The sequence below is a fragment of the Nerophis ophidion genome, linkage group LG04, assembly GCF_033978795.1.
Source record: "Nerophis ophidion isolate RoL-2023_Sa linkage group LG04, RoL_Noph_v1.0, whole genome shotgun sequence".
Taxonomy (NCBI): domain Eukaryota; kingdom Metazoa; phylum Chordata; class Actinopteri; order Syngnathiformes; family Syngnathidae; genus Nerophis; species Nerophis ophidion.
This window is the reverse complement of record NC_084614.1, coordinates 70,746,070-70,769,889: the sequence shown is the minus strand read 5'-3', so window position 1 is coordinate 70,769,889 and position 23,820 is coordinate 70,746,070. Positions and strand designations below refer to the sequence as shown.

General features: G+C 38.5%; 2 protein-coding genes across 6 annotated transcripts in view; both read right to left on the bottom strand.

Moving 5' to 3' along the window:
* gria4b (glutamate receptor, ionotropic, AMPA 4b) overlaps positions 1-23,820 on the bottom strand; it is a 352,168-nt gene that overhangs the window by 9,371 nt on the left and 318,977 nt on the right. For 2 of the 5 annotated variants that reach the window (XM_061898942.1, XM_061898944.1), the window contains exons 12-14: positions 23,604-23,802; positions 20,199-20,446; positions 3,200-3,314 (exon numbers count right to left, since the gene is read on the bottom strand). In XM_061898942.1, the coding sequence (XP_061754926.1) occupies positions 3,200-3,314; positions 20,199-20,446; positions 23,604-23,802 (562 nt within the window). Of the gene's footprint in view, positions 1-3,199; positions 3,315-3,709; positions 3,825-20,198; positions 20,447-23,603; positions 23,803-23,820 lie in introns of all 5 variants that reach the window. The other 3 variants (XM_061898941.1, XM_061898943.1, XR_009806573.1) reach the window with 2 other exon arrangements.
* The window catches only part of LOC133551824 (uncharacterized), a 502,474-nt gene that overhangs the window by 221,571 nt on the left and 257,083 nt on the right, over positions 1-23,820 (bottom strand). The window lies entirely within an intron of this gene.

Here is a 23,820-nt window from a genome sequence, read left to right as displayed (position 1 = left end):
TCTTACATAAGAATGTCGCTACAATTTGGTTAGTATACAGGTTACGGAACGTTAATTAAGTATTGTTGAGGGTTTTTTAATGCATTTTTAAAGTCATTTTTTGGTAGAATTGATTGCTCACATTAGCTGCATTGCTAGCCACCGAGATCAAGACAATTTTGACATGTTAGAAAGCGGGAAAAAAATGATTCATTGTGAACGATAAAAACTTGCTACGGAACCAATCCCCCTTTTGCAGATTAAACCCTCGAACAAAAGGTGCCACAAGTCTAAGGCTAACTTGCTCAAATGTTATCTCAAAGCGGTTTTCTAGCAACCCGAAGCCGTATAGTCAGACTGTGAGAGTTTGGATACATCTAAAGTGTTTCTGATCTCTAAGTCAGACTCGACATCGCTTTGACATCTTTAAAATTAACATGTCAGAAGTGCCGCTCACCGGCTAAGCCAGGGGTGTCAAACTCATTTTAGCTCAGGGGCCGTGTGGAAGAAAGTCTGTGCACACTTGGGCCGGACTATTAAAATCATGGCATTCAATCTAAAAAATAAAGACGACTTCAGATTGTTTTCTTTGTCTTACTTTGGCCAAAAATAGAACAAACACATTCTGAAAATGTTACAATAAAAATATAGAAAAAAATACCAGCAGCGGTAAAGTTTAAACATAGGAAGGAAAGAAGAAAGTGAATGAATTATAACTGAATAAATTTGCGTATGCATAAAAATGTTTTCTTTAGTATTTTTTTTTTTTTTTAATGAATTAACATTTCTGACAACCTTTTTCCAAAACACAATATAGAATGTGAGATATAACAGGATAAAAAAGTGCGACCCCATTTTTATAACTTCATGGGGTCCCTGGGACCCCATTTTGAAAATTCCTAGCGCCAACACTGATGGAGTATTGGTACGTGCAAAACAGCAGCAGGCGGCTGTGGCCTATGTGCCGGTTCTGATACTAATCACATATCATCCCGGAGTGGGGGGCTTGACTTTGAAACCCCTGGTCTAAGCACTTCGAGATGGCCATGCCCTTGTGTACACGATGTAAACAGGATGGGTCGCGCTTCTTCAAAATGGTTCGTAAGTTTCATTAATCAAGGTTCCACTGTACACAAAAACCGCCACCATTGGGTAAGAAAAGTTGGTTTTGCATTACAGGTCCAGTTTAAAACCTTAGTTTGAGACCTTAACTGTGGCTTTGAAACCTAAACCCTCTTTTGAACTACGGAATAGACCCACTATTTGACACCCTAGTTCAGTGTTTTTCAACCTTTTCGGAGCCAAGGCACATTTTTTTCATGGAAAAAAATCTCGAGGCACACCACCAGCAGAAAACATTTAAAAAATGAAACTCGGCAGTCGATATTGACAGTAAAAAGTCGTTGTCGCAATTGTTGGATATGAATTCAAACCATAAACAACCAAAGTAGGTGTCCTGTCACCGCCTGTCACATCACTGTGACTTATTTGGATATTTTTGCTGTTTTTCAGTGAATTTTATTTTAATTCTTGTCTTGCGCTCCTATATTGTTGTTGATTGTCACGTACAGATATAATTTGTGGACGCTGTCTGCTGCTCCAAACGCTGTAAGTCTTTGCTGTCGTCCAGCATTCTGTTTTTGTTTACTTTGCAGCCAGTTCCGTTTTAGCTTCGTTTTGCATAGCCATCCTTAAGCTTCAATACCTTTTCTTAGCGGCACTTGCCTTTTGTTTAAGCATTAGATACCTTTTTACCTGCACACTGCCTCCGTCATATTGTGATCACGACAAACAATGTTCCCGACATCTACAAAGCAATTAGCTACCGGCTGCCACCTACTGATATGGAAGAGTATTACACGGTTACTCTGCCGAGCTCCAGACAGCACCGAAACTCTATAGCAGGGGTCTCAAACTCACTTTACCTGGGGGCCACTGGACCCAGAGTCTGGGCCGCAAAAAAAGATTTCTTAAAAAAATGTTTTCATACTCCTCAGCATGTGTAGTTGTATAATGACGTTTCAAATTTTATCCCTTGTGCAGCGCAACTTTCTCTGTGCAAATCAGACACGTCAGGGTACCCCTGTGTTTAGCAAAGAAATATTGCATCTCCCACTTTTCCTGGACTTGTCTAAGCTCATCACGAACCTTTCTCTTCACTGCAGGCTTAAAGACATGTTTGGGTTTGTGGAATATGTTTGTATTTAGCCGACGCACGGAGAATATTGTTAATTCCGCAATGTGTGTTACGCTTTTCCTCCCTACAGCAACACGGCGGTCGGCGGAAAATAGCCGGGAAAGTACTGAGATAGCAAGCGCAAAAAAGTGACGGCTCCCGGAGTGTTATCCGGCATCATATAGAAATATATGTAGTATTCATCGTGTGAGGCAATGCAAATTAAACAATAAAAAAAAAAACATAACAGTTTGAATTGGTCCAGGTTCTCGGGGACTGTTATTACTGACGGACAGGTGTCGCGGTGTGACTGCAGCCAGGCACATAATAAAAAAACCCTCATCTCCATCTCTGTCGCTTTCACTCATTCGCCGCTTTTCCACTAATGCAGGGGTAGGCAACCCAGAACGTTGAAAGAGCCAATCATATAAGACTTGCGGGCCGCACTAACATTAAACTTTCATATTCAGGTGGGGGCTGCAAAATAACGTCTCGCAGGCCGCGTGTCTGAGATCCCTGCTCTACAACAACACATAATTTGCAGACTATAACCCAAATAGCTTAAACTAGATAATCTCCCACGGCACACTAGTGGTTGAAAAACACTGCCCTAGTTTGAAACTAATACTGGTTCAAAAATTCATGAATCCAAACCTTTGTTACTGTTATGAAACCCTAAAACCAGTCCCACCCCAAACCCAAATTCAATTTCTTAGGTCAAACTTTTCCCTTCATAAAGCCAACAATGCTACTTTCTCGCGTGAGACTTTCCGTTACACTTTGTCATACCGAGGATCTTTTCGCCAACGATTGTTTTTTTAAGAAAAGACACGACAGACATCCATGCATGTGCACCTCTCTGAAAGGTCCGAGCATATCAGCGGCCGTGCTTTCGTTCCGTCATGCCCCCAAAATAAAAAAAAAAGGTTTTTGCCCAAATGCTGCGTGTGTAAGTACGGTCAAAGGACAACAGTACGTGTGCACAAAGACAAAAAAAATAAAATTATAAAAAAATGGTGAGCTCCCAGGCTGCTGGAGACTGACCTTACTTCCTGAGTCCTTGGGTCCACACTCCCCTTTATCGTACCACCATTTGTTTTTCAGTTTGTCTAAGACTCCTGCTTCGCTCAGTTTCAATACGGCAAGGTTTACGGGCGTTCTTCACACCACAGGGGAGGAGGAGGGGGTTGGGGAAATAACATAAATAACATCATAGAACATGTTATTTTATGTTATTCAATCAGAAGAAGCCCCGATAAAAAAAGGGGGGGCAAACCTCAAGTTGGCGCTGCTGCCAGGAACGGGGCCCCACTCCTGCTAAATGTCTTAACAGACATATATGGGAGTGGGGTGGGGGCCCCGGCGGCATCGCTCATCTGGAACAGGCACATGCTGCCGGGACCTTTTTTTAATTTTCCTGGCACTGTTTGACGTGTCCAATCCAATCATTTCCTAGTTCGACCCGGCAGATGCGCCCGTTTGCCAGCAAAAACAACAACAACAACAACAACAACATCAGCGTTGCTACCCGGGCGTAGCGACATAGCGGCTGACCTTCTCGCCACCGCCTCCGCTGCCACACTCTCCTTTGTCGTACCACCACTTGTTTTTCAATTTGTCCAAGAGGCCCTGCTCATTGAGTTTTAACACGGCCAGGTTAACGGCGCTTCTTGAAAACCATAAAGTGGAGGGGGGGGGAGAGAGGGGGAAGGGTGAATAGGACCGTCCAATTGGAGAGCGGAAGAGGAGAGTTTAGAGCGAGAGAGAAAGAGAGAGAGGAGAGGGGGACAAGGGTGCAAAACAGTGCATTAATCAGATTCTCGGAAGCAAACACACACTGGAGGCCAAATCCCAACTTTTTTTTTTTTTACGCGCTTAAGTCAGAACCGAACGCAAAGCAATATTTCTATGGCTTTAAAAAGGAACAAAAGCTTCCAACGGTCAGTACTCGTATGTAACGAGGGGGCGGGGGGGGAATGCTTACCGTATTTTTTAACTATAAAACGCAGTTTTTTTCATAGTGCGACTTATGCTCCGGAGCGACTTATGTGTGAATATATTAACACGTTGCCGTAAAATATCAAATAATATTATTTAGCTCATTCACGTAAGAGACTAGACGTGTAAGATTTCATGGGATTTAGCGATTAGGAGTGACAGATTGTTTGGTAAACGTATAGCATGATCTATATGTTATAGTTATTTGAATGACTCTTACCATAATATGTTACGTTAACATACCAGGCACCTTCTCAGTTGGTTATTTATGCGTCATATAACATACACTTATTCAGCCTATTCGTTATTTATTTTAAATTGCCTTTCAAGTGTCTATTCTTGGTTTTGGGTTTTATCAAATACATTTCCCCCCCAAAATGCGACTTGTACTGCAGTGCGACTTATACTCCGAAAAATACGGTAAATTGAAAAGTGTGTTCGTACTTCATACAGTAAGGAAGGGATTATTGTGAGGATCTCGGGGTTAATCGTTTTGCAATGCAGTCTGCTAAAAACAATGGAAAGCGCCACTGTACATAGCAACAGACGCTGCGGTTAAAGTTGGAATTGCCACAAAACACGTTATTGGTATTCAACACTCTGCTGCAGAACTGGGCAATTTTTTGACCAAATTTTAAGAAAAAAACATATGTCTGGGGGCCGATATACCTGCTTTTTAAGAACAGTAATACAAAACCTCACAATAATGTTGTCGGATTGAAAGCTGAAAACGTTATGACAGACCGCCTTAAAAACCAGAGTGGAATTATACATTTTTTTTTACTGAATGAGACACCCAGAATGTACATGAAAATAAAGAATGTGAGATTTACATTATTAACTATGAAGAATAAAACACTGAATATTAACATATGAACATCACACTTCCTCTTGATCGACACACTGCAAAAAGTCAGTGTTAAATTTTTTTTTTACAAAAATTAGGGGTAATTTAACAGATTGTTTGGTAAACGTATGGCATGTTCAATATGTTAGTTATTTGAATGACTCTTACCATAATATGTTACGTTAACATACCAGGCACCTTCTCAGTTGGTTATTTATGCGTCATATAATGTAGACTTACTCAGCCTTTCAAATGTCTATTCTTGGTTTTGGGTTTTATCAAATAAATTTCCCCCCAAAAATGCGATTTATACTCCAGTGCGACTTATATATGTTTTTTTCCTTCTTTATTATGCATTTTTGGCAGGTGCGACTTATACTCCGAAAAATACGGTAAACTGAAACGTGTATTTGTACTTCATACAGTAGGGAAGGGATTCATATGGCCCGTGGATCTCAGGGTTAATCGTTTTGCAATGCAGTCTGCTAAAAACAATGGAAAGCGCCACTGTACACTGTGGTTAAAGTTGGAATTGCCACAAAACACGTTATTGGTATTCAACACTCTGCTGCAGAACTGGGCAATTTTTTGACCAAATTTTAAGAAAAAAACATATGTCTGGGGGCCGATATACCTGCTTTTTAAGAACAGTAATACAAAACCTCACAATAATGTTGTCGGATTGAAAGCTGAAAACGTTATGACAGACCGCCTTAAAAACCAGAGTGGAATTATACATTTTTTTTTACTGAATGAGACACCCAGAATGTACATGAAAATAAAGAATGTGAGATTTACATTGTTAACTATGAAGAATAAAACACTGAATATTAACAACATATGAACATCACACTTCCTCTTGATCGACACACTGCAAAAAGTCAGTGTTAAATTTTTTTTTTACAAAAATTAGGGGTAATTTAACAGATTGTTTGGTAAACGTATGGCACGTTCAATATGTTAGTTATTTGAATGACTCTTACCATAATATGTTACGTTAACATACCAGGCACCTTCTCAGTTGGTTATTTATGCGTCATATAACGTACACTTATTCAGCCTTTCAAATGTCTATTCTTGGTTTTGGGTTTTATCAAATAAATTTCCCCCCAAAAATGCGATTTATACTCCAGTGCGACTTATATATGTTTTTTTCCTTCTTTATTATGCATTTTTGGCAGGTGCGACTTATACTCCGAAAAATACGGTAAACTGAAACGTTTATTTGTACTTCATACAGTAGGGAAGGGATTCATATGGCCCGTGGATCTCAGGGTTAATCGTTTTGCAATGCAGTCTGCTAAAAACAATGGAAAGCGCCACTGTACACTGTGGTTAAAGTTGGAATTGCCACAAAACACGTTATTAGTATTCATCACTCTGCTGCAGAACTGGGCAATTTTTTGACCAAATTTTAAGAAAAAAATATATGACTGGGGGCCGATATACCTGCTTTTTAGGAACGCTAATACAAAACCTCCCAATAATGTCGGATTAAATGCTAAAAATGTTATGACAGACTGCCTTAAAAACCAGAGTGGAATTATACTTTTTTTTTACTGAATGAGACACCCAGAATGTACATGAAAATAAAGAATGTGGGATTTACATTGTTAACTATGAAGAATAAAACACTGAATATTAACAACGTATGAACATCACACTTCCTCTTGATCGACACACTGCAAAAAGTCAAGTGTTAATTTTTTTTTTTACAAAAATGAGGGGTAATTTAACAGATTGTTTGGTAAACGTATGGCATGTCCAATATGTTACAGTTATTTGAATGACTCTTACCATAATATGTTACGTTAACATACCAGGCACCTTCTCAGTTGGTTATTTATGCGTCATATAACGTAGACTTACTCAGCCTTTCAAATGTCTATTCTTGGTTTTGGGTTTTATCAAATAAATTTCCCCCCAAAAATGCGATTTATACTCCAGTGCGACTTATATATGTTTTTTTCCTTCTTTATTATGCATTTTTGGCAGGTGCGACTTATACTCCGAAAAATACGGTAAACTGAAACGTTTATTTGTACTTCATACAGTAGGGAAGGGATTCATATGGCCCGTGGATCTCAGGGTTAATCGTTTTGCAATGCAGTCTGCTAAAAACAATGGAAAGCGCCACTGTACACTGTGGTTAAAGTTGGAATTGCCACAAAACACGTTATTAGTATTCATCACTCTGCTGCAGAACTGGGCAATTTTTTGACCAAATTTTAAGAAAAAAATATATGACTGGGGGCCGATATACCTGCTTTTTAGGAACGCTAATACAAAACCTCCCAATAATGTCGGATTAAATGCTAAAAATGTTATGACAGACTGCCTTAAAAACCAGAGTGGAATTATACTTTTTTTTTACTGAATGAGACACCCAGAATGTACATGAAAATAAAGAATGTGGGATTTACATTGTTAACTATGAAGAATAAAACACTGAATATTAACAACGTATGAACATCACACTTCCTCTTGATCGACACACTGCAAAAAGTCAAGTGTTAATTTTTTTTTTTACAAAAATGAGGGGTAATTTAACAGATTGTTTGGTAAACGTATGGCATGTCCAATATGTTACAGTTATTTGAATGACTCTTACCATAATATGTTACGTTAACATACCAGGCACCTTCTCAGTTGGTTATTTATGCGTCATATAACGTAGACTTACTCAGCCTTTCAAATGTCTATTCTTGGTTTTGGGTTTTATCAAATAAATTTCCCCCCAAAAATGTGACTTATATATGTTTTTTCCCTTCTTTATTATGCATTTTCGGCGGGTGCGACTTACACTCCGAAAAATACGGTAAATTGAAACGTGTATTTGTACTTCATACAGTAGGGAAGGGATTCATATGGCCCGTGGATCTCAGGGTTAATCGTTTTGCAATGCAGTCTGCTAAAAACAATGGAAAGCGCCACTGTACATAGCAACTGGCGCTGTGGTTAAAGTTGGAATTGCCACAAAACACGTTATTGGTATTCAACACTCTGCTGCAGACCTGGGCAATTTTTTGACCAAATTTTAAGAAAAAAATATATGTCTGCTGGCCGGTATACCTGCTTTTTAGGAACGCTAATACAAAACCTCCCAATAATGTCGGATTAAAACCAAAGTGGTACTTTTTTTTTTTTTACTGAATGAGACACCCAGAATGTACATGAAAATAAAGAATGTGGGATTTACATTATTAACTATGAAGAATAAAACACTGAATATTAACAACATATGAACATCACACCCCCTCTCGATCGACACACTGCAAAAAGTCAGTGTTAAAATTTTTTTTTTACAAAAATTTGGGGTAATTTAACAGATTGTTTGGTAAACGTATGGCATGTTCAATATGTTAGTTATTTGAATGACTCTTACCATAATATGTTACGTTAACATACCAGGCACCTTCTCAGTTGGTTATTTATGCGTCATATAACGTACACTTATTCAGCCTTTCAAATGTCTATTCTTGGTTTTGGGTTTTATCAAATAAATTTCCCCCCAAAAATGCGACTTATACTCCAGTGCGACTTATATATGTTTTTTTCCTTCTTTATTATGCATTTTTGGCGGGTGCGACTTACACTCCGAAAAATACGGTAAATTGAAACGTGTATTTGTACTTCATACAGTAGGGAAGGGATTCATATGGCCCGTGGATCTCAGGGTTAATCGTTTTGCAATGCAGTCTGCTGAAAACAATGGAAAGCGCCACTGTACATAGCAACTGACGCTGTGGTTAAAGTTGGAATTGCCACAAAACACGTTATTGGTATTCAACACTCTGCTGCAGACCTGGGCAAATATTTTGACCAAATTTAGAGAAAAAAATATGTGTCTGGGGGCCGATATACCTGCTTTTTAAGAACGCTGACACAAAACCTCACAATAATGTCGGATTGAAAGCTAAAAACGTTATGACAGACCGCCTAAAAAAACAGAATGGAATTACACATTTTTTTACTGAATGAGACACCAAGAATGTACATGAAAATAAAGAATGTGGGATTTACATTATTAACTATGAAGAATAAAACACTGAATATTAACAACATATGAACATCACACCTCCTCTCGATCGACACACTGCAAAAAGTCAGTGTTAAATTTTTTTTTTCAAAAATTCATTTATTTGAACTAAGCAAAATTATCTGTCAATAGAACAAGAAAATTTTGCTTGCCAAGACTTTCCAAAAGAAGTACAATTAGCTAACCTCATTGAACCCAAAAATACCTTAAAATAAGTATATTCTCACTAATAACAAGTGCATTTTTCTTGGTAGAAAAAAAATGAAATTTTTGTTCAATAAGTTGAAAAATATTCTTAAATTAAGTAAATGCTAATGCCATTATCTTGACATAATGATATGCAACGGGCATTACATTTCTTGAAAACAGCAAACTTATACTAAAAACTAATTTATTGTTACTCTCGGGGTCATACTGTCTAAAAAAAGAATATTTCCATCGACAACATGACATCATCACGCCGAGTGCGTGCTCTTTCAGTCAATTAGTGCATATATATATATATATATATATATATATATATACAGCCGGGCCCCCGGCCAAAAATGTTTTAATTGTAATTTTGAAGAATTTATCTCAATGTGCATGAACCTTTTCTGTTCAATTTTTTTTAGAAATGTCAGTTTAAATATTAACTGTCGGTTTACTGTACTGTGCCAACTGTACTACTATATCAATCACTAGTGTCTCAAAGGGCTGTACAAACCACAACACAAACCACGAGTGTTCTATTGTGTCATTGAAAATAAAACAGCAAAGTCCATTTAACTGTCATCCGTTTCAACCATGAGACACGATTCTGTCAAAGTCATGATTTTTTTTTTCATGCTTGAAATAAATTATTACTTTAAAAAAAAGTAGTTTTATACTTGTGAGTGTTGATGACACAGCTTTGCAACAGTTGATATTCTAGTTTCAAGCATGTTTTACTAAATATAGGTCATAAAATCTCAGCAACAAGCTGTAATATCTTACTGAGATCATTTAGGACCCTTAAAATAAGTAAAACAATCTAACACAAAATCTGCTTAGTGAGAAGAATTACCTTATCAGACAGAAAATAAGCAAAAATCACCCTTATTTGGGATATTTAATCTTACTTAGATTTCAGTTTTTGCCATGAATTTTGTACAATTAAGCGAAATGCAACAAACACAGCGAAATATGAACGCGAAGGCTCAAACCCCCCCACCTACAATCTGATACATCAGATATATCACTAAGTTTTAGAACATTGTTGTAAAAATTTCATTCTGCGTCTGTCCCTGACACCCGCATTTCAGGCTGGCCGCTCTGTAAACACTCGGTGGAAACGCTCCCCATGACGGTGCTTGGTGCCTCGACTGAGCTGCTTTGATGTAGATTACCATAGTAACTAATTAGATGACCATAGTAGCTAATATATCATGCAAAGGCGCAGATTCCAACTATTGAAATACTTTGTATAGTTCAAGACTTACGGTCATTTGAAATACTTTGTATAGTTCAAAACTTATGGTTTTTAAAATACTTTGTATAGTTCAAGACTTACGGTCATTTGAAATACTTTGTATAGTTCAAGACTTACGGTCATTTGAATAGTTCAAGACCTACAGTCATTTGAAATACTTTGTATAGTTCAAGACTTATGGTCATTTGAAATACTTTGTATAGTTCAAGACCTACGGTCATTTGAAATACTTTGTATAGTTCAAGACCTACGGTCATTTGAAATACTTTGTATAGTTCAGGACCTACGGTCATTTGAAATACTTTGTATAGTTCAAGACCTAGGGTCATTTGAAATACTTTGTATAGTTCAAGACCTACGGTCATTTGAAATACTTTGTATAGTTCAAGACCTAGGGTCATTTGAAATACTTTGTATAGTTCAAGACCTACGGTCATTTGAAATACTTTGTATAGTTCAAGACCTAGGGTCATTTGAAATACTTTGTATAGTTCAAGACCTAGGGTCATTTGAAATACTTTGTATAGTTCAAGACCTACCGTCATTTGAAATACTTTGAATAGTTCAAGACTTACGGTCATTTGAAATACTTTGTATAGTTCAAGACCTACGGTCATTTGAAATACTTTGTATAGTTCAAGACCAACGGTCATTTGAAATACTTTGTATAGTTCAAGACCTATGGTCATTTGAAATACTTTGTATAGTTCAAGACCTTCGGTCATTTGAAATACTTTGTATAGTTCAAGACCTACCGTCATTTGAAATACTTTGAATAGTTCAAGACTTACGGTCATTTGAAATACTTTGTATAGTTGAAGACTTACGGTCATTTGAAATACTTTGTATAGTTCAAGACTTACGGTCATTTGAATAGTTCAAGACCTACGGTCATTTGAAATACTTTGTATAGTTCAAGACTTATGGTCATTTGAAATACTTTGTTTAGTTCAAGACCTACGGTCATTTGAAATACTTTGTATAGCTCAAGACTTACGGTCATTTGAAATACTTTGTATAGTTCAAGACTTACGGTCATTTGAAACACTTTGTATAGTTCAGGACCTACGGTCATTTGAAATACTTTGTATAGTTCAAGACTTACGGTCATTTGAAATACTTTGTATAGTTCAAGACCAACGGTCATTTGAAATACTTTGTATAGTTCAAGACCTATGGTCATTTGAAATACTTTGTATAGTTCAAGACCTTCGGTCATTTGAAATACTTTGTATAGTTCAAGACCTACGGTCATTTGAAATACTTTGTATAGTTCAAGATTTATGGTCATTTGAATAGTTCAAGACCTATGGTCATTTGAAATACTTTGCATAGTTCAAGACTTACGGTCATTTGAATAGTTCAAGACCTACGGTCATTTGAAATACTTTGTATAGTTCAAGACTTACGGTCATTTGAAATACTTTGTATAGTTCAAGACTTACGGTCATTTGAAATACTTTGTATAGTTCAAGACTTACGGTCATTTGAAATACTTTGTATAGTTCAAGACCTACGGCCATTTGAAAACGTCATTGCACATCATAATGGTAGCTACAGTTTCCATCTGAATGATCTATAAAAATTTTTTGGTAATGTCCGTCGGGCCAGATTTACAAGTTTAACGGCCCTCGGGCCTTAATTTGCCCAGGTCTGCTTTCCTGCTACCCGCAGTTTGTCCCTTTTCATGTGTCAAACAAACTCCTCTTTCCCACTGTATGTAGTCTACGATTTAGTATATTTAAATGAAGCTCGCTTACCACGAGTGGTCCTCGTACTGGGGATGTAACGATAAACGGTATAAAGACAAACCGCGGAAAGACTCACCAAGGTTTGTATTAAGAGTTTTTTTTAAATAAATTGGTTGACAACCCTTTGATAAAGTCATGTACCGGTGACCCTTCTCATTTACTGGAGCTAGCTTTTTGATTGATTGATTGATTGAAACTTTTATTAGTAGATTGCACAGTACAGTACATATTCCGTACATTTGACCACTAAATGGTAACACCCGAATAAGTTGTTCAACTTGTTTAAGTCCGGCTCCACGTTAATCAATTCACGGTAAATGCTATAATGATAACAAGGGACATAGACCTCTTTTCCCGTTAAAATACAACGTTGTTGAAACATGTTACGGTCTGAGCAAGTAAGACTAAACCTACAAGCTGTGCTCTCTTAGCAAAGAGATCGGTTTTCAAAGGAATCTGACAACAGATTTTTCTTTATCAATAAAAAACATTTAAACTTTTACCAATTAAACTTAAAAAGATAATTATATATAAACCGTCACATAAAATAACAAGCTTCTTAAGTAGCCTCAATATTATTGTATATAAATGTTTTTCTGCCAAGGAAGTATATTGTGTAGCTATTGATTTATCGCATTTGTTTCAAATAAAATAAAGTTATAAGTCTTTCTGAGTACTTTTCCAGCAGATTCAACAATATCCTGATAATGGTAATCGTCGTATGAAATTATCATATCGTTACATCCCAAACTCAAACTAAGGTTTGAGAATCAGTGCACAGAAACCGTGTAAAGTACTCACACTCACCACTAGGGGTGCTCAAAAAATTGTTACACATCCGAATTGCAATACGTTTTATGCCTTGCAATAATTTTTATGCAGATCCTAAGTTGACTAATATTTTTTTTCCCCTCGCTTTTCTCAGCAGCCAAGAAGAACGTTTGTAAACTGTTTTGAAAAAGTTTTTATACCAATTAATATTTTGCGGTTTCTTTCGAATTGTGTGGAATCGAATTCACCCAAAAATCGGAATCGAATCACAAGTTGTAAGATTCTCATCCCAACAAGCCACTTAATGCAAATGGAAGGTAAAAATGACGTTTCGTTTTGTTGGCTAGCGAGCAGGATTCTGCAAAAATGACATTTTCCTCAAAACATTATAGCGTGCGCTGCGAAAACTGAAATCCGAACATGATTAAACATCTAACATCAAGGTAAAAACAAATACATTAGTTTTTCCAGACATTTTTATGTAAAAGACCCAACGAAAAAATGTGACTTGACCAAAAGCCATTTCAGTCGTTCCGATCTTTTTGTTACGTAACAAATACATTTTCTACAGCTTGCAGAATATTCACTTATTTAAGTAACATTTTTTTTTTTAGGTTAAATACCGTAAGAAAAAATAAGTGGTTTAACTTGATTTCTCAGTTTTGGCATGGTAGAAATGAAACGCTATGATATTAGCAATAAACCATGATGGCTAACATATCGTTTTAAAATACGATGATGGTTTTTACCATTTATACGTGTCAAAAGCTACGTTACTCACCTGATGGGAGTGTGTTACGGTGCTACTTCAATTCTATTGTGGAGATGAGGCAATTCAGTTGATGACTATGGCATGTGTGGACATTATTGTGAGGATACTGATAAAATGAATTATATATAATGCTTAGTTTGTCTCTTAGGTGGGGCTAGATTTTAAATTAACATTATTTTTTTCTTGCAAAATTAGTTTGTTCGGGAGGCCATTAGTCCAAAATCAATTAGATGGAGCTGCGACAAATAAAAACCACACTGCTGCCACCTACAGGCCTGGGGTGGAACAACCCTTGAAATGTTTGGTAGCGTTTTGGGCCTTTTTGTCTAGTTGGTAAAAGTGGCTATCACTTCATACCAGGGGTGTGAAACTCATTTTAGAATGGGGGCTGCATGGAGAAAAATCTACTCCCAAGTGGGCCGGACTGGTAAAATCACGTCACGATAACTTCAAAATAAAGACAACTTCAGATTGTTTAAAAATAGAACAAGCACATTCCGAAAATGTACAAATCAGAATGTTATTATTATTATTTTTTTTACATTTACATGTTGCGGTTAATAGTATTTTACCTTTATTAGTCGTTATTTATACTTTCTGAATGAATTATGTGATAAAGTTCATCAGTTAACTCATTGGTGTTAATTTTCAGTCTATCAAGATAAAAAAATAATAATATCAAAATCAAATTACCGGATGTACTGATGTACTAACGTGTTTTTGTTTTTTACATTTATATAGCATACTCTACATCAGGGGTCGGGAACCTTTTTGGCTGAGAGAGCCATGAAAGCCAAATATTTTAAAATGTATTTCCGTGAGAGCCATATAATCCATCCATCCATTTCCTACCGCTTATTCCCTTTTTTGGGGGGGTCGCGGGGGGCGCTGGCGCCTATCTCAGTTACAATTGGGCGGAAGGTGGTGTACACCCTGGACAAGTCGCCACCTCATCGCAGGGCCAACACAGATAGACAGACAACCTTCACACTCACATTCACACACTAGGGCCAATTTAGTGTTGCCAATCAACCTATCCCGAGATAATATTTTTTTCAACACTGAATACAACTAAATGCGTGCATTTGTAAGTAACACCAATATTTTTATAGCATAATAGGTTGCACATTCTTTTTAATAACATTGTTATTCTGAAGCAGAACCAATAATACATAAAATACTTGTTGAACAGGTGCGCCAGAACAGTGGTTCTCAACCTTTTTTCAGTGATGTACCCCCTGTGAACATTTTTTTTAATTCAAGTACCCCTAAATCAGAGCAAAGCATTTTTGGTTGAAAAAAATAGATAAAGAAGTAAAATACAGCACTATGTCAACAGTTTCTGATTTATTAAATTGTATGACTGCTCAAAATATTGCTAATTTTTAGTGGTCTTTCTTGAATTATTTGGAAAAAAAAGATATAAAAATAACTAAAAGCTTGTTGAAAAATAAACAAGTGATTTGATTATAAATAAAGATTTCTACACATAGAAGTAATCATCAACTTACAGTCCCCTCTTTGGGGATTGTAATAGAGATCCATCTGGATTCATGGACTTAATTCTAAAAATTTCTCCACAAAAAAAGAAATCAATATTCATGGAACATGTCCACAAAAAATCTAGCTGTCAACACTGAATATTGCATTGTTGTATTTTTTTTTTCACAGTTTATGAACTTATATTCATATGTTGTTGAAGTATTATTCAATAAATATATTTATAAAGGATTTTTGAACTGTTGTTATTTTTAGAATATTAAAAAAAAAAATTCACGTACCCCTTTGCATACCTTCAAGTACCTCCAGGGTACGTGTACCCCTATTTGAGAACCACTGTGGTAGAAAACGTATGGATGGATTAAAATGCATGAGAATGTTTTATATTTTGAACGTTATTTTTAGCACTGCAATTACCAGCAGAATTATTCATTACTTATCCTGTTAAGTAATGTCTGAGAGCCAGATGCAGTCATCAAAAGAGCCACATCTGGCTCTACAGCCATAGGTTCCCTACCCCTGATCTACATAGATGCAAAGAATTGCTCTTGCGACATCTAGTGGACACATTTAGAACAGCACTTTCTTTCATTTAAAAATTTCAGCTAATTTTTATACTTGGCAACCTCATCCCACGGCCCGGATAAAAACCTGTTTGCGGGCCTGATCCATCCCTGCTTTGTACGCGCTTCTACGTGATTTGTGCACGGCTGCAGTAAAGCACCGGATTTCACAGCTTTGGTTGGACTCCATCGATTGGATTTGGCTCAGTGTGCGTTTTTATCCCTGTGATTACAAACTGCATCATTTTTGACCAATCCCCACACAACAAGTCAGCGTTGGTAACACAAAGCGGTCAATGATTGGGTGAAGTAGAAGCCCTGAACGACAACTGCTCAGAACATTTTTGTGTGGTTGGGTTTTTTTTTTTTTTTACCACTGATAAGAGGGAAAAGTGACTGGCAGAAAACGATAATCCCCCCCTGAAATAACAAGATGGAAGCTTGGCGGGAGGGACGAGCGTCATCTGTCAGGGACTTTTGCCCAGAAGCTGCGCCACTTGGAATTTACAGATGTTTGATTTAGTGGCCACCCTGCAAACAACTCACTTCATTTTTGGCGATTGTTTCTCGGCGTGTAATCAGTGCTTCAACACAATCTGGAGGGTTTCACGCTTCCTGCTCAGGCAATCATGGAGGCTCCGTATTTATTCGTCTCCCTCCAACGAGACTTTGCCACCAGCCTCTGACTGATCACGGTAATCACAATAGGGTGTAACAGTATCACCGTTTGGTATTTAAGGCGACTGGTCCCTTCACTTGACACAAAAAAAGCGTTTTTTCCTGGGCTATAGAGCAGTGGTCCCCAACCACCGGGCCGCAGAAGAATTTTTTATTAATACATTTTTTTTGTGTGTTTTTTTTTAATTAAATCAACATAAAAAACACAAGATACACTTACAATTAGTGCACCAACCCCCAAAAAAATTCCCCTTTTCATGACAAAAACCTCAGTTTTTCATGACAAATAAAATAAAAAATAAAATAAAATAAAAAAAATATCCCCCGGGCCGCGGGACAAATTATCAAGCGTTGACCGGTCCGCAGCTACAAAAAGGTTGGGGACCACTGCTATAAAGCATTCAAAAGCACCTACCAAATTTTAGGAAAACAAAAAAAAATTTTTTACCGACAGTATACTGGTACCAAAGATTTTGTAAATGTTTATTTACATACCTTACTTGTTTCCAAACAGTGCCTGTCACAGGGCAGTAAAACGGCTAATCAAACAAAACATAAGTCATGATCATGGACCCACGAGCTGCGGAAACTAGCTCTGCAACCCGCTAACAGGTTCAATAACTCCATGGTGACATTTTGGGGGAATTTAAAAACTGAAACAATACAAAAAGAATGCCGTTTTAAGTTAAGTGAAGTTAATTATATTTATATAGCACTTTTCTCTAGTGACTCAAAGCAGTTTTACATAGTGAAAATAAATATCTAAGTTAAATTTGAATAAGCGTGGGTGGGTAAAGTGTCTCGCCCAAGGACACAACAGCAGTGACTAGGATGGCGAAAGCGGGGATCGAACCTGGAACCCTCAAGTTGCTGGCACTGACACTCTACAAACAGAGCTTTACCGCCCCGGTATAAGTTAATAACACTTAACAGGGACACTCATAAATGTGTTAGCATACATACATTGATTACATTATGATGGGACGTACGAATGTGCATGAAAACACTCCTACGTTTAGTAAGTATAAATTGTTTTGGTTATATTGTAAAACTGACAAACGTTGTTTGGAGTGTTGAATGAAGGATCCTTTCGGGCCGAAGGCAGTTATACTTACAGTTCATGGCACACATATGGGGAAGTACATTTTCTACCATAGCACAAATGATTAAGTTAAAGTACCAATGTACAATCTCACTAGGTGTGGCGAAATTATACTCTGCATTTGACCCATCACCCTTGATCACCCCCTGGGAGGTGAGGGGAGCAGTGGGCAGCAGCGGTGGCCACGCCCGGGAATAATTTCTGGTGATTTAACACCCAATTCCATCCCTTGAAGCTGAGTGCCAAGCAGGGAGGTAATGGGTCCCATTTTTATAGTCTTTGGTATGACTCAACCGGGGTTTGAACGCACAACCTACCTGATCTTAGGGTGGACACTCTAACCATAACACACTTTTTTCGGTGTCTCTGTCGGTGTAATATGAAAACTGTTTGTTAAATACAAAATGGTCGTTGGCAAAGAAAAATCCATATAATAGCCGCAGGGTTCAAAGCGTTGGGGAAAAAAGTAGTTGCTTACAGTCGGGAAAATGAGTTGTGTGGTCTTCTGTATTTTCTGTTTGTTTTTGTTGTAATTTTTGATTTCTCCATTGTTTTAATTGGTTTTACCCTTTAAAATCGTTTTTAATCATACGAATTGTTATAATGGTTTAATTTTTTTATTCAGTCATTGGTGGAGCTAAGGATAATACTTGAATATTGTTTTTAATATTGTTGTGCAGCACTTTGGAAACATTTATGTTGTATTAAAGGCCTACTGAAACCCACTACTACCCACCACGCAGTCTGATAGTTTATATATCAATGATGAAATATTAACATTGCAACGCATGCCAATACGGCCTTTTTTGTTTACTAAATTGCAATTTTAAATTTCGCGCGAAGTATCTTATTGAAAACCCCACGGTATGATGACGCGTATGATGATGCGTGCGCGTGACGTCACGGATTGTAGCGGACATTTTGTTCAAGCCCCAAACCAGCTATAAGTCGTCTGCTTTAATCGCATAATTACACAGTATTCTGGACATCTGTGTTGCTGAATCTTTTGCAATTTGTTCAATTAATAATGGAGACGTCAAAGAAGAAAGATGTAGGTGGGAAGCGGTGTATTGCGGCTGCCTTTAGCAACACAAACAGCCGGCGTTTCCTTGTTTCTTTGTTTACATTCTCGAAAGATGAGGTGAAGCTTTGACGTGGAAATATTAGCAGCTGCAGCACTCGCGGCTAAAAGTCGTCTGCTTTGATAGCATAATTACACAGTATTTTGGACATCTGTGTTGCTGAATCTTTTGCAACTTGTTCATTTAATAATGGAGACTATAAAGAACAATGCTGTTGGTGGAAAGCGGTGGATTGCAGCTGTCTTTAGCACCGAGACACAGCCAATGTTTCTTTGTTTGTTGTGAAGCGGAGCGGTCAAGCGAACATGTTTTCTCTCAACCAGCATGTTTTTGAATGGAGAAATTGTGATATATATCTTACCGGAGACATCGTTGGATTATTTGTCGTCCTTGGCTCCTCGGCTTTTCTCTGAGACACTTTGTGTTCACCGCAGCCATCCGACCTCGAGGTATGTCTTTACAATCTTTAAAATCTCATTAAAACTCTATTAAAACAATAAGGGATCTTCCAGAATTATCCTAGTAAATGTGTCTAATTACATCTAAAACGCTCACACTGCCGTCGCCCGTAGCCGTCGCTTTTTTTTTTTTTCTCTTCCTTCACTATCAATATCCTAATTAACGAATCTTTCATCCTCGCTCAAATTAATGGGGAAATTGTCGCTTTCTCGGTCCGAATTGCTCTTGCTGCTGGTGGCTCCCATTAAAAACAATGTGAATATGTGTGGAGCCCTGCAACTCGTGACGTCACGCGCACATACTTCCGGTACAGGCAAGGCTTTTCTATTAGCGACCAAAAGTTGCGAACTTTATCGTCGATGTTCTCTACTAAATCCTTTCAGCAAAAATATGGCAATATCGCAAAATGATCAAGTATGACACATAGAATGGACCTTCTATTCCCGTTTAAATAAGAAAATCTCATTTCAGTAGGCCTTTAAACGTGCTATACAAATAAAGTGGATTGGATTGCATTGGAAAATACGGTAGCTTTTGAAAGTTAAAATTTTTGGGGGGATAATTTCCTCTTTCTTTGTCTGCCAACAGGAGACAAAGGGCCTTCAAGCTCGGTATGAGAACCCTAAAATCCTGTTGCGACTGTACCGGGATGACCACCAAACGTATGTAAACTCCACCCCTGCAGCTGCAAAGTCAGGTCAGGGCTTCGCGTTCACCCCGTGGAAAAAAAAAAAGAAGCTAACCATGTTCTCTTACAGGCATGCTCGTTACCTTAAAATGAGTGATGAACCAAAAGCATGCCATGCAAAGACACTTTTACCTGAACAGGACCACCTGTGGAGGAACATATTAGATACACAACAAAAAGCAGCACTCATGCACCAAACACAAATGTAAAAAGGTAAATAAAAAAAGACCCCGCCCACTCCGCAGGGAGCAGGAAGGGGTGACATATAGAGAAAGGCGGCACGCCAGGGAAGGTGGAATACCATAACAACACGTGGCACATATTGTTACACTATTCCACCCACCTTAACTGTGAACCCTTGGGCGTGGCTACGCCGTAGCCTTTGGAGTCCAGGTTGCCCCCCACTTTCATGGTGTCGCACGGCTTGCGCTGCTCCGTGTACTCGTTCATGGTGGACTCCAGCAGGAAGGCGTACTTCCCCTTGGACTTGCGGACGCGCGCCACGCCCTCCGCCGTGGTCTTGGTGAAGACGGTGGGCTCGGCCGACTTCATGTAGCCCCACATCTTCTCGTACACGGCGATCTTGGAACGCTGCGGGCGGGTTTTCCAGGAGGTTCAAAGGAGAGGTAATGCACAACAAATGTACACAAACATGGAGCTTTGCTGTGTGTGTGTGTTTGTCTAATGGGAAGGAGCCACATTTGATCCAAGAGGAGACTGAGGGCAGCAAGAAAACGGATAACCGGAGTGCACTAATAGCAACTAGTGCTTGGTTTGAGGATCTACCTTATTTACTTCTCAGCATGTTGTTGTTGACCTGTCTAAAGAGAAATGTATCCAAGAGGAGACTGAGGGCCACAAAAAAGCTGATAACCGGAATGCATTGATAGCAAATAGAGCATAGTTTAAGGGTCTACTCTATTTGCTCTTCAGCATGTTGTTGTTGACCGCTCTAATGAGAATTTTATCCAAAAGGAGACTGAGGGCCGCAAGAAAACGGACAACCGGAATGTACTAATAGCAACTAGAACTTGGTTTAAGGGTCTACTCTATTTACTTCTCAGCATGTTGTTGTTGTTGACCTCTCTAATGAGAAATGTACCCAAAAGGAGACTGAGGGCCAAAAGAGAACGGGTAACCGGAATTTATTAATAACAAATAGAGTTTTGTTTAGGAGGCTACTGTATTTACTTCTCAGCATGTTGTTGTTGAACTCTCTGAGAAATGTATCCAAGAGGAGACTGAGGGCCATAAAAAAGCAGATAACCGGATTGCATTGATAGCAAATAGAGCTTAGTTTAAGGGTCTACTCTATTCACTTCCCAGCATGTTGTTGTTGACCTCTCTAATAAGAAATGTATCCAAAAGGAGACTGAGGGCCGCAAGAAAATAGATAAACGGAATGCACTAATAGCAAATAGATCTTGGTTTAAGGGTTTGCTGTATTTACTTCTCAGCATGCTGTTGTTGACCTCTCTAATTCGAAATGTATCCAAAAGGATACTGAGGGCCGCAAGAAAGTGGATAACCGGATTGCATTAATGGCAAATAGAGCTTTGTTTAGGGGGCTACTGTATTTACTTCTCAGCATGTTGTTGTTGACCTCTCTAATGAGAAATGTATCCAAAAGGAGACTGAGGGCCAAAAAAGAACGGGTAACCGGAATGCATTAATAGCAAATAGAGTTTTGTTTAGGGGGTTACTGTATTTACTTCTCGGGCATACTGTTATTGACCTCTCTAATGAGAAATTTATCCAAGAAGGGACTGAGGGCCACAAAAAAGCAAATAACCGGAATGCATTGATAGCAAATAGAGCTTAGTTTAAGGATCGACTCTATTTACTTCTCAGCATGTTGTTGTTGACCTCCCTAATGAGAAATGTATCCAAGATGTGACTGAGGGCAGCAAGAAAGCGGATAACCGGATTGCATTAATGGCAGATAGAGTTTTTTTTAGGGGGCAACTGTATTTACTTCTCCGCATGTTGTTGTTGACCTCTCTAATGAGAAATGTATCCAAAAGGAGACTGAGGGCCAAAAGAGAACGGGTAACCGGAATTTATTAATAGCAAATAGAGTTTTGTTTGGGAGCCTACTGTATTTACTTCTCAGCATGTTGTTGTTGAACTCTCTGAGAAATGTATCCAAGAGGAGACTGAGGGCCACAAAAAAGCAGATAACCGGATTGCATTGATAGCAAATAGAGCTTAGTTTAAGGGTTTACTCTATTTACTTCCCAGCATTTTGTTGTTGACCTCTCTAATGAGAAATTTATTCAAGAGGAGACTGAGGGCCGCAAGAAAATAGATAAACGGAATGCACTAATAGCAAATAGAGCTTGGTTTAAGGGTTTGCTGTATTTACTTCTCAGCATGTTGTTATTGACCTCCCTTATGAGAAATGTATCCAAGATGTGACTGAGGGCAGCAAGAAAGCGGATAACCAGATTGCATTAATAGCAAATAGAGCTTTGTTTAGGGGGCTACTGTATTTACTTCTCAGCATATTGTTGTTGACCTCTCTAATGAGAAATTTATCAAAGAGGAGACGAAGGGCCACAAAAAAGCAGAGAACCGGAATGCATTTATAGCAAATAGAGCTTAGTTTAAGGGTCTACTCTATTTACTTCTCAGCATGTTGTTGTTGAACTCTCTAATGAGAAATTTATCAAAGAGGAGACGAAGGGCCACAAGAAAACGGATAACCGGATTAAATTAATAGCAAATAGAGCTTTGTTTAGGGGGCAACTTTATTTACTTCTCAGCATGTTGTTGTTGACCTCTCTAATGAGAAATGTATCCAAGAGGAGACTGAGGGCCACAAAAAAGCAGATAACCAGAATGCATTGATAGCAAATAGAGCTTAGTTTAAGGGTCTACTCTATTTACTTCTCAGCATGTTGTTGTTGACCGCTCTTATGAGAATTTTATCCAAAAGGAGACTGAGGGCCGCAAGAAAACGGACAACCGGAATGCACTAATAGCAACTAGAGCTTGGTTTAAGGGTCTACTCTATTTACTTCCCAGCATGTTGTTGTTGACCTCTCTAATGAGAAATGTATCCAAAAGGAGACTGAGGGCCAAAAGAGAACGGGTTATCGGAATGCATTAATAGCAAATAGAGTTTTGTTTAGGGGGCTACTGTATTTACTTCTCGGGCATATAAGAATACATATAATAGCAATCACAGCTGATGAGGGTCTAGTGTGTTTTTAATTTTTTGCATGATCGCCTGAAGGAAAATTGGGAACGTTGGGAAGTATGACGCTGTCAAGTTCCGTTCATATTAAACTCGCGGGCCACACATACATTAAATTGTCATGTCAGAGTGCGGGCCGCAAAATAACGTCTCGCGGGCCGCAATTGTCCCGCATGTTTGAGACCCCTGATCTACTGTTAAGAGGAATCCAAGAGGAGACTAAGGGCCAACAAGATAACACTTAAACAACGGTGCAGAACAATAGTTGCCAGTGTTTACGTATCACATGTGGCTGAAGGTAGGGAGATAACTTAAGCGGAGACTGAGGGCAGTAAGGGAAAAAAAGAAACATTAGCACATAGAATGATTTCGCTATTGGTAAAAGCCAGAAGTGGTCGCTTGTTTGCCGATAAAGATGTGAGCACATTGGTGCAGTACTGGGCTCTTTTTTTTCAGACCTGATTTTGGGACCCTTTTAGTGGAACTTGGACACAAGAGGACACCTTGTCCTATGCGAAAACCACCGGCCCCTGAGGAACACCGACTCACCCTGAAGAACTCCTTGGTGGAGCCGGAGTCCAAGGTCCCGTACGCAATGTCCGTCTGCTTGGCCAGGTCCTCGGCGCTTTCGATGGGGGACACCATCCTCTCCACGGTGAGGAAGGCGGCCAGGTTAGCCGTGTAGGACGAGATGATGATGAGGGTGAAGAACCACCACACGCCGCCTACAATCCGACCGGACAGGGACCTTGGAGAAGAAGAAGGA